We start from the raw sequence: 16,913 nt of genomic DNA, 5'->3' as shown, positions 1-16,913 counted from the left end.
TGGATATCTTGTGTCACAGTGTCAAAAAGTTGGACATGCTTGAATTGTCCTTGATTAGTTTACTGATTTTGTGTGTGTGTGATTACTTTTTCATGCTTCAATTCTATTATAAAATTTCCATAGCTTTTTTCTTTATTTAACTTCCTGAAAGCAGAAGCTCAATGTCCATAGTATATAAATTGACAAATACGACCACATTTCTGACTAAAAGCATTTGTAGTTGGAAGTTTACCATATTTACTATGTAAAAATCTGAAATTGTGCTAGGGCTTTAATTTTCTGGAATATTGGTTCTTAACTTTCAGCTGGGTGTGGTTTTATGCTTTTAGTTGCACTACTTCAAAGACAGAAGCAGGCACACTTTTTTTTTTCTTTTTTTGAGTTTGTGGCCATCTTGGTCTACATAGCGAGTTCCAGGTCAGCCAAATAACCTGTCTCAAAAACAAAAAATAACAAGGGTGGTCTGGGGGAGAGATGGTGGGGGGAGAATTGTGAATGGAATATAAAATGAAGTTAAAAAAATAAGTTAAAATTAAAAAACAAAAAAAAATCTTGGTCACTTGGTAAATTCTGTCTTGTACGGGTAACTCATTAGTACTTCATGCCTTGTTTGTGAGATACTGAAGATAAGGAAAACAGAAATTCATTTGGTACTGTTGATCTTCCCACAGCTGTTTTCTCATCTATCTATAAGGTCCTTGGCTTGTGCCAACTAAGCAAGGTCTGAGTAAAGTGTAGTAATTGATGCTTCCGAGTGCAAAGTGTTAGCTGCGTCTCTTAGTGCCACCCTTTCAGCAGAATAGAAATTAATATTTGTTATCTAGACAAAGTATATAAACAACCTCTGTGTATAGCTCGGACAAGTGAAATTAAAAGGTCTTCTGTACAGAAAGAACATGCGTTATGTTTACTGAGTTGTGGAAACTTCTTCAGCCAATAGCCTTTAAGATACAGGCCCACTTTGGGTGAAGTCTCATGTACTATAAGTGCAGACAAAAAGTGTGCACAGCCCCCCCCCCACCTTTTTTTTTTCTGGATTCGGTTCCAGTTTCTAGTGTGTGCAGAGAACTGTGGATCGCTACCCTTATTATGAGTTTATCCCCAAATAAATAAACCTTTGTTATTCTCCATTCCTGGCTATTGTGGAACTACCATTTGGAACCCAGCTACACTGAGCTTTAGATTCCTGCCGACTTGATATGATATAGTCATATGTTATTGCTTTAAAGTTCATACACAAAGTAATAAGGAATGAAGGCCTGTTTGGCATTTTTAGTGAAGAGAAATATCTTCTGGAATAACGGTTTTGATAATCTGGACTGTCAGAATTTGTCATCAATTAGCTTGGCCTGTGAGTTCAGGTAACCTGTTGTGTATGAGGTAGTCTATAGATCATGACTGTCTGTGTGGTTATATTTTCTTTCACATTCCTACTTTGAGATGAGTGACTGACACATGTAGTGGAGGAAGCCAAACAGTTTTCAGATACTTGAAAATACTAGAGGTTTCAGGTTTCATTGCTAGGTAAGATGCTTTCAACTCTTATGAATGTTAAATTTCTGAGTAATTTCTGTATATCTGCTGATGTTTCCCTGTAGCAGGTAAAGGTCTTACAGCGCTCTTTCCAGTCATTCCTAGCAGCATAGTTGTATTCCTGTGTGCTTTCATTATCCATCACTGATGAGCAGCTGTATTTGCTTTTCTGTACATTGCTTTTTTTCTTGGAGTTTTTTTTCCTTTCTTTTCTTTTTTTGTCTTTCTTGATTTGTTTTTAGTTTGAGTGTTTTGCCTGTATGTATGCATGTGTGTTTGTATGCATGTATGTTTGCACTTGCATGCAGTGTCTGTGAAGGTCAGAAGAGGGTATCAGATTCTGGAACTGTGAGCTGCCATGTGGCAGTTATGAACCTGGATACTCTGTCCCCTGCAAGAGCAGCAAATGCTCTTAACCAATGAGCCATCTCTCCAGCCCTTCTATATATATATATATATATATATATATATATATATATATATATATGTAATTCCTGCATTTTATGTGTATGTTTTGCCTCCATCTATGTCTGTATACTATGTACATGCCTGGTACCTGTGGAGACCAGAGGAGGGTCAGTTAGATTCCCCTGGAGCTAGAGATGGTTGTGAAACCACTATGTAGATGCTTGAAATTGTACCCAGGTTCTCTGGAAGAGCAAACTTACCCACTGCACCATCTCTCCAGCAACCTGCTCCTCCTCCTGTGCCTTTTTTAAAAAAAACCTATTTAGCTTTCTTTAAATTTCTAACATTTACTGATTCCCTCCTATAGTTAGGTCATTTGTTTATTTATGAGACAGAGTCTCATGCAGCTTTGGCTGTCCTAGAGCTTTCTTTGCAGACCAAGCTAGCCCCTGCCTCATAAATACTGGAACTAAAGGCGTATGTCTCTATGACAAGTTAATTTTTATTTAATTTTTGTTTTTTTAGTTTAACTTCGTAAACTTTTCAGATAATTTATTGGCTCTAGTATTTTTTTTTTTTAAGTTTTTCCCCTCCACAGTTTTGCCCTCTGGGATCAGTTAATATTGATTATTCTGTGAGTTTGCTGTGTAGCTATTTATTGTACTAAGACTTCTTTACTGGGATTTCTTACCATTTTTCTTATAATGATCCTTTCTCCTTAATCTTTGTTTTTATTTTTTTAAGATTTATTTATTTATTTATTCATTATTTATACAGTGTTCTGTCTGTATGTATGTCTGCAGGCCAGACTAAAAGAGGGCACCAGATCTCATGGATGGTTGTGAGCAACCATATGGTTGCTGGGAATTGAACTCAGGACCTCTGGAAGAGAAGCCAGTGCTCTTAACCACTGAGCCATCTCTCCAGTCTCCAATCTCATGTTTTTCTAGACCAGTGGTTCTCAACGTTCCTAATGCTGTGATCCTTTAATAGAGTTCCTCATGTTGTGGTTGACCCCAACTGTAAAATTTTGTTTCTTGCCACTTTATGACTTATTTTACTACTGCTATAAAGCATAATATCAATTTCTGTGTTTTCTGATGATCTTTAGCAATCCCTGTGAAAGGGTTATTTGAACCTCAAAGGATTCTTGATTCCTAGGTTGAGAACCATCGTTCTGGAAGCATTTACTTCCTCTTTTTGCTAAAGTCAGTTCTTTAGTAGATTCCTGAAAGGGGGGCATGCAGAAAAAGTTCTGGCTAGATAGCACTGACTGGCCTGGTATTCACTGTATAGGCTAGGCTGTCCTTGAACTTGGGCCAGTCATTCTGCCTCAGTCTCTCAAGCAGTCAGATTTTCTTAGAATGTTGAAACTTTTTTCTTTCATACTGGTGAAGGCGTAAGTCACAAACAATGCCACACCAGTTTGGAATTATGATTAATAGGGTGGTATTTATTTAGAGCGAAAAAAACTTACAGATCACCGTCAGCCCTCTGCGCAACCAGGAAGGGAGTCTAGTCGCCTGCAGAGCAGGAAGTGAAGAGAGAGAGGAGAAGGAAGTGACTGCTTTTTTAAAGGGAGAGAGACCACGCCCCAATGGGCTGGTATCTCAGCGGCTATTGGCTGGAGGAGTGGGAGGACCTCCCGCAACAACTCCCCCTTTTGTTTAAATAAGAGAGTTCTAAACTATATTAAGAGGTTCTTTAAAATCCCTTAGCACCATAAGAATGGCATATAATTCTGCCTTCTGGACAGAATTATAAGGGCTTTGTTCCACCTTACTCAATTCATCTGACTTGTAACCTGCCTTCCCTGATTTATTTGCATCAGTATAGAACGTACGGCCTCCAGTTATTGGAGCATCACGTACAATTCTAGGAAGAATCCAAGAAGTTCTTTTTATAAGGTTAAGTTTACCACTTTTGGGATAGTTGCTATTAATTTCTCCCAAAAAATTAGCACAAGCTCTTTGCCACGGTTCATTGTCTTCCCATAGCTTTTTTATTTCTTCAGTAGTAAAAGGCACTATAATTTCTGCTGGGTCTATACCTACTAGTTGACGAAGTCTCAGCTTACCTTTTATAATTAATTCAGAGACTTCTTCCACATAAGTTTTTAATTTTTTACTTGGTTTATTAGGTATAGATATCCACTCTAAAATAATATCTTCCCTCTGCATTAGAATCCCTGTAGGAGAAATTCTGGAAGGAAATATGACTAGGATGCAGCTAAGATTTGGGTTCACCCTATCCACATGTGCCTCCTGTAATTTTTCCTCAATCATTGTCAGTTCCTTTTCTGCTTCAGCAGTCAGTTTTCTTGGACTATTCAAATCTTTATCACCATCTAAGGTTTTGTTTAAATGAACTATTAGATCAGGTGTTATCCCAACAGTTGGTCGTAGACTGGAAATGTCTCCTAACAATCTTTGGAAGTCATTAAGAGTCTTTAACCGGTCTCTCCTAATTTGTGCCTTTTGTGTTTTAATTTTCTCTAACCCTATTCTGTAACGTAGGTAATAAATAGAATTTCCTCTTTGAACCTTTTCAGGGGCAATTTGTAATCCGCACCTAGGCAAGACTTTCTTTACTTCTTCAAGAATCCCTTCTAAAGTATCTTTATTTGAATCAGATAACAAGATGTCATCCATGTAATGATAAATTATGGACTTGGGGAATTGTTTACGAATTATTTCCAATGGCTTACTTACAAAATATTGGCACAATGTAGGACTATTGAACATACCCTGTGGGAGGACAGTCCATGGATATCTCCTATTAGGCTGAGAATTATTATAAGTAGGCACTGTGAAGGCAAATTTTTCTCTATCCTTTTCTTGTAACGGTATAGTGAAAAAACAATCTTTTAAATCAATATCTATAAGAGGCCATCCTTTTGGTAACAGAGAAGGCAAAGGAATTCCAGATTATAGTGGGCCCATAGGTTGAATTACTTCATTGACAGCTCTTAGATCTGTCACCATTCTCCATTTACCAGATTTCTTTTTTACAGAAACACAGGAGAATTCCAAGGGCTGGTTGATTCTTCAATATGGTGAGCATCTAGTTGCTCTTGCACCAGCTGTTCCAATGCCTGTAGTTTATCTTCAGCTAGAGGCCACTGTTTGATCCATATTGGCTTCTCAGTTAGCCATTTTAAAGGTAGGGCTGTTGGTACCTCTAAAGGTTTGGTATTTGCTGTATGTTCTTGTACAGCCTGAATGGCTGGTGACCTTTTTCCATAATACCTCATCATATCCTTTCCAGAATTATGAGTTCCTGGAACTACAGGAATGTTAATCTGGGTATTCCATTGCTGTAGCAGGTCACGGCCCCATAAATTTATGGCAATATTGGCTATATATGGCCTTAGTCTTCCTATTTGTCCTTCGGGCCCTATGAATTCAATCCATCTTGTGCTTTGTTTTACACGAGATAGGGTTCCAATTCCCAGGAACTGAACATCTACCTCTTGAAGAAGCCAATTTGGATGCCAAGATTCTGGGGTAATGATACTTACATCCGCACCTGTGTCTAATAAGCCTTCAATAAAAGTGCCATTTATACAGACTCTTAGCTTTGGTCTTTGATCGTTAATAGAAGTCTGCCAAAACATACGTTTACTCTGTCCTACTGGGTTTTTTTGACTCATCCTCCACGCGTAATTCATCATTTAGACCAGTATTACTTTTTTCAGCAGAAATTGGAGCTTTTCATTTTCTTGGTGAGGCACGTTCTCCACTGTGACTGGGAATGACTGGGCCACTGTTGGCTTGGGGGCCTGCGAGAGGCCCCTGAAAGAGTTTCCCGATGGTATCGGGCTGCCTTGTTTGTCTGTTGTTGACCTGCATTCGTTGGACCAATGTCGGCCTTCACCGCATCTCCTACATATACCTGAAGGCCTAGGTCTCCTATTTTTGTCATTCCCAGAAGAGATAATATTCCTAGAAATTCTGTGCCTGCAATCCCTTTTCAGATGTCCTAATTTACCACAATTAAAACACCTGGCAGTTTGATGTCTCCTCATTGCTTCTCCTACCCAAGATTCATCGTTATAGCTAAACGTCTCAACATTCATCGTATGCTGAATCCATTCATCCATAGGTGCTGATCTAGACTTTAAAGGCCCAATTATCTTTTTGCATTCTATGTTTTCATTCTTAAAAGCTAGAGATTCAAGAAGTATTTCTCCTCCAAAGCCACAGAGAAACCCTGTCTCTAAAAAACCAAAAAACAAAAAAAAAAAAGAAGTATTCGTCTAGCTTCTGGGTCTGTTACCCCTATGTCCAGAGCCTTAATTAATCTTTGCAAAAAGTCAATAAAGGGTTCTCTCTGTCCCTGCCTAATTCTGGTATATGATTCATCCCTTTTTCCTGGATCTTGTATCGTGTTCCAAGCATTTAAAGCTGCTTGGTGACATAGACACAGTACTTCATCGTCATAAAGAGCTTGGACCTGTGGATCAGCATATTCTCCTGCACCAAGAATTTGATCTTGGGAAACTTCGACACCTTTTGCTCTTCCTTGCTGTTCCATATGTTTGGATTCTTCTCTGAAATAAATTCCAAACATCAAGGAAGGTCCATTATCTAAAACTGCAGACACTAACTGATGGAAATCATGGAGGATAGCTCTAGCATTAGAAGCCCAAATCCTTATCATTTCCTTTACATATTCAGAGTGCAAGCCAAAATTAACAATAGCTTGCTTAATTTCTTTTAGATCATTCATTGCTATTGGCGTCCATCTAGCTTCTCTGACTCCCTTTGAGCCTTTAGAAGTTGACGCTTTGTCAGAATCAAGTATAGGGTATGCCGCTAAAACCTTGGGTAAGCCAGTTCTAATAGCTGGTGTTGGCATTGTATCCTGTCCTTGTGCCTTATTACTCTGTTCACCAGCTCCAATCATTTCTTCAATCATTTCAAGTCTTTTTATTATTGTCTTTATTATTGTCTCTTTTGAATCCTGAATCTCCTGACCTGCATGAGTTTCTAGTAAAGATTGTATGGTTCTTAGGAGTGCCATGATCTTCCTAAATGATAGAATATGCAAAAGAATACTGAAACCTAGTAACCAGTAAATTAAGTTATCCCCATAGTCATATAAACCTTGCATGATATAACCCATTGTATTGGTAACCAGAACAGTAAAATTCGCATTGGAAACGAAAACTGCCATATTACCTATTATCCAGCAGGTGGCGCTGTTGCCAAGTCGTGACGAAAACAGGGTCCTGTTTCAGAGTCTGCCTAGTATCTGTTAAAATCTGGAAAATGTAAGTTGTTCAACAAAGTAAATGTAATTAAATCAATTCCAGAGACTGAACCAGAAACCCAGCATCCAGGGGTAGAGAAGAGCAATCTGGAAGCCGCTTATGCCTCCATGTGACAGAGTCACCCTTAGGGGTTGCATCTTTCAGCAGCCGCGTTTTCTGGTTCGCGCCACTTAAGAGCTGTGCTTGCAAGGGAGATTTAAAAATGACTCAGAAAAGAGCATACCACTTGGGCGGAGACTACGCAGGCCTGTGGAGTTTAAATCCACATGGGGAGGCAGATGATAGGGTGTGTGGGGACTGGAAGTCAATCTGAGGTGTTTAAAGAGAAAATATAAAGAACCACAGCAATAAAAGCCAGTGCGTGATGATTTATATTAAGCTGCTGGCTCCACGCACAAGACATAAGCCACAAGGCCACCTGCCGGCTGCGTCAGCTAAGGAAGGGAGGCTCGCGCCAAGCCGAACTCGCAGTCGGCAGCCGAGCGGGGGAAGGAGAGCTCCTAATACCAAATGTTGGGTGCCAACTGAAGGCGTAAGTCACAAACAATGCCACACCAGTTTGGAATTATGATTAATAGGGTGGTATTTATTTAAAGGGGAAAAAACTTACAGTCAGCCCTCTGCGCAACCAGGAAGGGAGTCTAGTCGCCGGCGGAGCAGGAAGTGAAGAGAGAGAGCAGGAAGTGAAGAGAGAGAGGAGAGGGAAGTGGCTGCTTTTTTAAAGGGAGAGAGACCACGCCCCAATAGGCTGGTATCTCAGCGGCTATTGGCTGGAGGAGTGGGAGGACCTCCCGCAACATACTGGTTTCCAGATGCTACTACCGCTTTTTTGTGTTTTTTATTTCCTTTTTGAATAGTTTCCCCAGTCCTGAAATCTATAATGATGTATATTGGAGTTTTTTTTAATTATTCACTGTGATAGGCTTAATTAAACAGTTCACATCTTTGAAGTCAGATGACACTTCATAGGCTTGTCTTAATTTCTCTTAATTTCAAACTATCCTGATGTTCTTAATTTTCAGTTGTTTCCAGTGGTTTATGAGCTTGCATCCTACCTCTGTCTTCTGTATTCTGGGATTAAAGGAGTGTGTCACCACACTTAACAAAATAGGGCTTTATTTTTGATGTCTTAGGCATACAAAAGCCTCACTCTGTCACTTTTCTGAGTCTTATCATATAAAATTCATTGTTATTTTTTAATTTGCTAAATTTATGAAGAAAATTAGTGTGTTAATTTTTGTTGTATATTATGAGCTATACAGTTCTGTATTAGTTAACTGAACCAATTAATAATTTTTAAGTATGGATAATAACTCTTGAGTATTTGCTATATCAGTCACCATTCTAAACATTTTTTTGAAACAGCCTCACCATGTAGCCCTGGTTGGCCAGGTTAGTCTTGAACTCACAGAGATCTGCATGCCTGCCTTGCCCAGCTCTATTCTTACCATTTTATGAATTACTCTTAATTTCTCCCAACCAAAGTCTGATAATATAGATTATTGCTTTATTATTTTCTGATATATTACCATTCTGTCTTAATTGTGAACCCAAAATGAAATACTAAAATTTTGACAGAAATTCAGCTCAATAAATAGTCAGTGTTTGTTTATCTGTTTATTTGAAGCAAGGTAAGTATGAGAATTTAAAAACACTGAGAGGGACAACACACACTCATTTAGTGCATCATCTCTAGTTCTTTGTCTGAAGTTTACATAGGTGTAGTTGAAGCACTTTAGTGACCATGACTTGGGCTGTAAAGAAAGTAATAGTTTTGTTACTGTAGGGAACCTTTGACATCATCTGAACTAGTAATGTTCAAAGTGTGTTCTATAAAGCTTCAACTTCTAGCTGTGTCTTGCTGCTTCAGTCTCCCTGAGTTTCTAAACTTTAAAGCTGGTTATTGTCCAGTATAAAAGCCACTTGTTATAACAAATGGCTGATTAATTGCATTTTTCCCTGAAGAGCTGTTAAGACTGTTGCCTGCTTCTTACTAACTGTTGAGGGATATGGCTTCAACACGTCCAAAGTAGTGGTTTTGTCCTTGTACAATGTTATTTATCGTCATCACCATCGTATGTATGTCAGTGTCAGGTCTCTCTTAGTTAAGTTTTGTGCCTTTGAGATTTGTTTGTTTGTTTGGGGCTTTTCTTTTCAGAGGTTTCTCTGTACAGCTCTGGCTGTTCCAGAACTCACTCTATAGACCGACCAGGCTGACCTCAAATTCACAAAGATCCTTCTGCCTCAACTTCCCAAATGCGGGATTAAAGGTGTGTGCCTCCACTGCTGTGCTTGCCCTTGAGGATTGCCATATGTATTGTGGTAGTTAATTGTTTTGTAAGACTGTAGAGAAAGCAGTCTCACCAGGAAACACTAAGGGCAGTACAAAGTTTTATTTATTTATTTATTTATTTGGTTTTTCGAGACAGGGTTTCTCTGTGGCTTTGGAGCCTGTCCTGGAACTAGCTCTGTAGACCAGGCTGGTCTCGAACTCACAGAGATTCACCTGCCTCTGCCTCCCGAGTGCTGGGATTAAAGGCGTGCGCCACCACCGCCCGGCAGTACAAAGTTTTAGAAGTAAAAAGGTGTTGAATTCCCTTGTGTTAAAATTGTGTTACTGACGTCCATTTACTTTTCAGTTATTCAAGAGAAGAAATGTCGCTACAGCAGAAGAAGAAACCGAAGAAGAAGTTATGTCAGATGGCGGCTTTCATGAGGCCCAGGTTAATAACATGGAGATGGCCCCAGTAAGTATGATAGTAAAACGAACTCTTTGGTGTGTGATGAAGCTAAGAGATGTTGGTCTTCTTGAGTTTAATAGAAAGGTTAAGTTAATTGGACATGGTAATGTCTGTATATAATACCAGTACTAGGGAGTCTGAGGAAGGAGGGTAGTTTGAGGCATTCCTTGACTTCACGGACCCTGTTTCTAAATCAAAGCAAAAAAAAGTCTGTTAAAAATACCTGTGTTGAAACATCTCATTGTACTTCATAAGTGTATACAACTTGTCAACTAGCCCGGTTCAGTCTTTGTGACTTACATGGTGGAGGGTGAGGACTGACTCACTCTTGTCCTGATTGCCACAGGTACCTGTGGCACATGTACCCTCCCCAAAGTTGTGATAATAAAACCAACATGTATGTATAATTAATTAAATAATTTTAGGTATATCATATAAAATATTCTATGCATTTATGAAAATATCTCATCGAATGCAGTTAGCATATATATTTTAAAGATGTATTTCTTTTTAGGGGGAGTTTAAGACAGGACTTTTCTATGTAGCTTTGGCTGTCCTGTAGACCAGGCTGACCTTGAATTCACAAGATCTGCCTGCCTCTCTGCCTCTTGAGTGCTGGATTCAAAGGCAGTTCTATTTTTATTTTATTTATACAAGTGTTTTGCCTGCATGTATGTAAATGTGTATATGCCAGATGCCCATGGAGGCTGAAAGAGCACTGAATTCCTTGGAACTAATGCCATGTCAGTCCTGGAAACTGAACCCAGGCCCTCTGCAAGAATAGCAAGTCCTCTTAATGGCTGAACCATCTCTCTAGCCCTCTGTTTTGAACAATTAATATATTCTAATAGAAATCACATGCATACATCTTTGTGTTCTGGGTATTTAACTCAGGTTCTATTTCAGGGTAGACGACAGCATTGCCACTGAGACATATCCCAGCCCTGTGTAGTACTTTTTAGTTTTAGAACTATGGGTTCCTGGTAAAAATTGTTTGAGATTTATATTCTAATAAGGTTGATAAGGCATGGACTTAAGATACAGTAGTCAAGGGTTCAAGGTCTTGTAATTTAATAGGCTAGAAATTTAGGGGATAGTGGTGACACACCTTTAATCCCAGTACTGGGTAAGCAGAGGCAGGTGGATCTTGTGAGTTCAAGGTCAACCTTGTCTACAAAGTGAGTTCCAAGACAGCCAGGGCTACACAGAAAACTCTGTGTCATTCCTCCCCCCCCCCCCCCCCAAAAAAAAGCCTTAGAGAAGTCACTTCTCATGAGGTGAATAAACTCAGAGGAAAAGAGCTTGGGTGGCCATGAGGCAGCTTAGCTTGAGATTGGTCCCCAAGATGAAGTGTGACACACTGACCAGTTACATCCGTCTTACAAAAGTGAACCAAGAAAACCCCAAAATAAACCACAGACAACGCAGGCTCACTTTTGTACCATTCTGATCATCCAACTAGGAATCAGTGAAATTTTTGAGCTGAAAATAGATGCAAAATTGTACAAAAGTCTCAAAATAAATTTATTACATATCTATAATATGAATACAATGTACTTAATGTAGGCTACAATTAGAAAAATTACTATTTTAATAATAGGAGGTCACTGTTAAACTAATTATAAATGGATAAAGAATACAAGGATATATACAGACATAGATGAGTTAAAAACCTATTAGATAAAGGATCATAAGAGTAACTGTAGCTAAGGAAGTATTTCAGAACATTTATTGTACGTATATCTGAGTAAGTAGTTACAATAATTCTTCCATCGAAGATTTCATTAGAAAACAAATGAAGCAGTTTTGTGTGCATTGAATTAACCCAGGAACTTGAGCATATTGGGTAAGAACTCTACCAGTGAGCTCCATCTTAGCTCCATGAATGGTGGTCTCAAACATTAATTTGGTGGGACTGTTCGCAAGACTTGTGGGAAACATAGTTTGCCTAACTAAGTCAAGAGGGATTAGAAAAGAAAGTGGTTTCCCCAACATATATAACTCCTTTAGAATTGATGAAGATATGGCTCGCATTTTAATCTGTTTGTGGTAAATTTTTCTCAGGCCTTTAGAAGATCTGTCTTTGAGCCAGGTGGTGGTGGTGTACACCTTTGTACTGGGCTGTAGAGGCAGACAGGTCTCTTGAGTTCGAGGCCAGCCCGGTCTATAGAGCTAATTCCAAGACAGTCAGGGCTACACAGAGAAGCCCTGTCTGAGCACAGTGTGGGTGGGGGGCTGGGGGGAAGTTGGTCTTTCCAACTACTAAGGAGAATACTAAGTGAATATGGTAATGTTAGTAATGTTTGTTATTGTTTTGTTTTGAGTTTTTGGAGGGGGGTTTCGAGACAGGGTTTCTCTATGTGTTGGACCCTAGAGTCCAATTACTGAGGAGGAGTTGCCCCAAGAAAACACTCTCACACCGCAATTGATGTAAAAGCAAGAGGATTTAATTCTGTCGCGAGAGTGTCTTTCAGCATTCGAGAATCCAAAAGACCCCGAATAGCTGTACAGGCTGCTTTTAAAGTAAAAATCCACAGAAACAAGGGGAGAGTCTGGGGGTTGTTTTTCCAACTATTAGGTTTGGCTGATTCAAAGGGCTACTAGCAATGGTTGTTACTGAGCCACAGCGAGAGAGTGGTTGCTAGATCAGGCGGGGTAAGGGGGAAACATCTGTGAGTCATCCTAACTGTATCCAAGGAACCGTATCTGAGTCAATATCCCCTGACCAAGGCTGAGGAACTGAGTCAACATCTATGGGTTATCTTGCCCTAATTCCAATAACCGAGTTCTGTCTGGAGAGCATCCACAAGATCACAGGGAGATGGAAAATCCCCAACATTCTAGTGTGTGCATGTGTAGTTAGGTCCTTGGTTCCTAGGGGAGGGGGAGCACTAATGCTGAGAGGCCTCAGAAATGGCCTCAGAGTTGTCCTAGAGTTTTTCATATGTATCTCTAGCTTTCCTGGAACTCTCTCTGTAGACCAGGCAGTCCTCAAACTCATAAAGATTCACATGCTTCTGCTTCTTGAGTACTGGGATTAAAGGTGTGTGCCACCACTGCCGAACCAGTAATTTTTTAAAGGTATTTATTTTAAAATATGTATATAGAGGTCTCTAGGGGTGTGTGTTACATACTTGTATGTGTGTGTGCCTGAGAAGGCTGGAAGTGAGATCAGATCCCCCTTAGTGGGAGTTACAGGTACTTGTGAGTGGCCCCATGAGTTCTAGGAACAGAACTTGAGTTTTTGCAAGTGCAGTATATATTCTTAACTGCTGAGTTAATTCTTCATGCCCTATGAATGCAGTGTTCTAGATGCATTAGTCAAGGTTTCTAAGAGAGATGGGGAGAGGGGCAAAGAGAGGGAAGGGAGTGATTGGAGTAGTGGCTTTTGTGATGGCAGCTTGCAACCGAGTAGTCTGGATGCGGGGAGGTCAGCAGGCTGGAAACTCAGGAAGCATCGCTGTTGCAGTCTGAGTCTGAATTCCTTCTCTTTGGGGAAACCTCAGGCTAAAAGGCCTTTAGCTAATTAAGTTCACCCCACATTATGAAAACCAATCTTAGAATCTGCTCTATTCAGTTGTCCTAATTTAAATGTTAATCACATCTAAAATACTTTCAGAATAACATTTTGACTAGTATTTGTCTAGGGAATCTGGTTGACACATGAAATCAGCTGTCAGAATCTACTCCTTATTTGTTAGGAATAACCCCCCCCCCTTTTTTTTAACCATATTGAGCTTCAGAAAAGATAACAAAGTTGTTCCTTCATCTAAAATGATATAGCTTTTCTACATAACCAATTTTCTCCCTAGAAGGGGTTGCTAAAAGTTTGGGTAGTGTTCACTTCCCTTCTTGATGTCCTATAATTTAAATACCATGATATTAATCTGTACAGCTATAAAAGAGGATATAAAAAGAAGAAAAAGAGGGCTGGAGAGATGGCTCAGAGGTTAAGAACACTGACTGCTCTTCCAGAGGTCCTGAGTTCAATTCCAGCAACCACATGGTGGCTTACAGCCATCTATAATGAGACCTGGCGCCCCCTTCTGGCTTGCAGGCACACGTGGAAGGAATGCTATACACATAATATAATAAATAAATAAATAAATAAATAAATATTAAAAAAAAAGAGCTCAGGGACAGGCTCTAAAACTACAGTGAAACCCTGTCTCAAAAAAAAAAAAAAAAGAAGAAGAAAAAGATAGTTGTTTGCTACATTTATATTACTACCATGCACACAGATATACAGCTGGTTTTGTACATGTGAAAACATTTGTAACAGTCTCTTAAACACTTGTTTACTCAGGAATCAATCTTGCTACATTGAAAACAGTTGCTTTTCTAATCTTAAGCAGAATGCTTCATGAATTCCCCTATGGAAATTCAGACAGGATCTCACTATGTAATAGCTGGTGTTAAATTCTCTACCCCCTTGCTTTAGCCTTTCTTTGCTGGGGTTTCCGCATGCGCCACCACGCATGATCCTCTAATGAGAATGTTTTGATTTTCGGGTTTGTTTTGTTTGTTGTTTTTTCAAAACAGGGTTTCTCTGTGTAATGGCTGTCCTGGAATTCACTTTGTAGACTGGAGTTGGCCTCGAACTCACAGAGATCTGCCTGCCCCTGTCTCCCAAGTGCTGGGATTAAAGGTGTGTGCCACCATCACCCAACTTCTAATAAGAAATTTTAAGTGTTAGAGGTTTATTGTCAATTACATAGTATTTCCAGAACTCAGTGCATATTTCTCTATAATTCTTATTAACTTTAACTTTTCTTTTCCTTCATTCCTTCTTCCTTCCCTTTTGTCTTTTTTTAAATTTTTTTTGCATCTTTTTTATTGTTATTATTACAAATTTTCACCTCCTCCCATTTCTCTCTTCCGCTCCCATTTCCCTCTTCCGCTCCCATTCCCCCTCCCCCTCCCTCTCCAGTCCTAAGAGAAGTCAGGGTGCCCTGCCTTGTGGGAAGTCCAAGGCCCTCCCCCCTCCATCTAGGTCTAGGAAGGTGAGCATCCAGACAGACTAGGTTCCCACACAGCCAGTACATAGCAGTAGAATCAAAACCCAGTGCCATTGTCCTTGGCTTCTCAGTCAGCCCTCCTCGTCAGCCACGTGCAGAGATTCAGGTTTGATCACATACTCCATCAGTCCCAGTCCAGCTGTGCTTGGTGAGTTCTCATTGGATCAGCCCCACCGTCAACAGTGGGTGGGCGCGTCCCTCATGGTCCTGACTTCCTTGCTCCTGTTCTCTCTCCTTCTGCTCCTCATTTGGACCTTGGGAGCTCATTCCAGTGCTCCAATATGGGTCCCTGTCTCTCCATCCATCGCCAGATGAAGGTTCTATGGTGATATGCAAGATATTCATTACTGTGGCTATAGGATAGGGCCAGTTCAGGCGCCCTCTCCTCAGCTGCTCAAGGAGCAAGCTGGGCACATTTCCTTGGACACCTGGGAACTGCTCTAGAGTCCAGTCTCTTGCCAACCCTAAAATGGTTCCCTTAATTAAGATATATACTTCCCTGCTCCCATATCCACTCTTCCTCCATCCCAACTGTCCCATTCCCCCAAGCTCTCCCCATTCTCCCCTTCTCACTTCTCTCTCCTCATCTCCCCTTACCCCCACCTTACCCCCCCTCCCCAAGCTCTCAATTTTTGCCTGGCAATCTTGTCTACTTCCAATATCCAGGAGGATAACTATATGTTTTTCTTTGGGCTCACCTTCCTATTTAGCTTCGCTAGGATCATGAATTATAGGCTCAATGTCCTTTACTTATGGCTAGAATCCACTAATGAATAAGTACATACCATATTCATCTTTTTGGGTCTGGATTACCTCACTCAGGATAGTGTTTTCTATTTCCATCCGTTTGCATGCAAAATTCAAGATGTCATTGTTTTTTACCGTTGAGTAGTACTCTAATGCATATATATTCCACACTTTCTTCATCCATTCTTCCATTGAGGGGCATCTAGGTTATTTCCAGGATCTGGCTATTACAAATAATGCTGCTATGAACATAGTTGAACAAATGCTTTTGTGGTATGATAGGGCATCAACTCTTTCTATAGACCAGGCTGGCCTCAAACTCAGAGATCCGACTGCCTCTGCCTCCCCAAGTGCTGGGATTAAAGGCGTACACCACCACCACCCTAGTAACTGTAACCTTTATTAAAAAAAAAAAAACAAAAAAAAACAGTAACATGGTAGGGAACAGAAAATTTTAAGACAAATTGGGATTTAAGGACCTCATTTTTTAATTTAGTGGTGGTTAGAATCTGGTTTCTGCAATCCCACCACCAACTCCTTTACTTCTAGTTGAACATCTCATCTCTTATTCACAGCCATCATAGTAGTGATTGCGTATAGGAATACTTAATGCTGTCCTATTAATATGTGCAATTTTATGTCTCTATACATCTGTTGAAAAAATAACACAAAAGGCAAGGTTATTTACTTTCAAGGAGAGTATGATAAACTAGGAAGTTCAGGTGTTAACAAATAACCAGGAAAATATCTAGTGGTGATATGAATTTGGTATGTGGTATGCTGGGGATATGGGTTGTCTCAGTTAGTAGAGTGCTTGCCTAATACACACACACACACACACACACACACACACACACATATATATATATATATCTCCTTGAGTTCAGTCCCCAGTCCCACATAAATTGGGTCTGGGGGTAAGATCAGGAGGTTCAGTGTTATCTTTGGCTACACAGAGCGTTTTGTAGATTCATGATACCTGTTCTTGAAAATAGAAACGAATAGAATAGAAGTGACTGATTTAGCAGCTGAGCAATTGCTTTAGATTTAGAGGTCATGAAAAGAACTTTAAAATTTTGTATATTACACATGTGGGTGTTTTGCCTTCATGTATGCCTGTATACCACTTGGGTTTCTGGTGCTTATGGAGGCAAGAAGAGGGCTTGTCTTTACCCCAGGGCTGGATGTACA

At 39.9% G+C, this 16,913-nt stretch overlaps 1 protein-coding gene across 1 annotated transcript in view; it reads left to right on the top strand.

The window, feature by feature from the left end:
* Kpna1 (karyopherin subunit alpha 1) overlaps positions 1-16,913 on the top strand; it is a 63,565-nt gene that overhangs the window by 15,026 nt on the left and 31,626 nt on the right. The window contains exon 3 of the mRNA XM_041672983.1: positions 9,856-9,963. Within this exon, the coding sequence (XP_041528917.1) occupies positions 9,856-9,963 (108 nt within the window). The remainder of the gene's footprint in view (positions 1-9,855; positions 9,964-16,913) is intronic.

Source organism: Microtus oregoni, unplaced genomic scaffold (genome assembly GCF_018167655.1).
Source record: "Microtus oregoni isolate MIOR12 unplaced genomic scaffold, Mior012 000023F_ref0000262, whole genome shotgun sequence".
Classification (NCBI taxonomy): domain Eukaryota; kingdom Metazoa; phylum Chordata; class Mammalia; order Rodentia; family Cricetidae; genus Microtus; species Microtus oregoni.
Note: the sequence above shows the minus strand (reverse complement) of the source record. Positions and strands in the feature narration are given on the sequence as shown.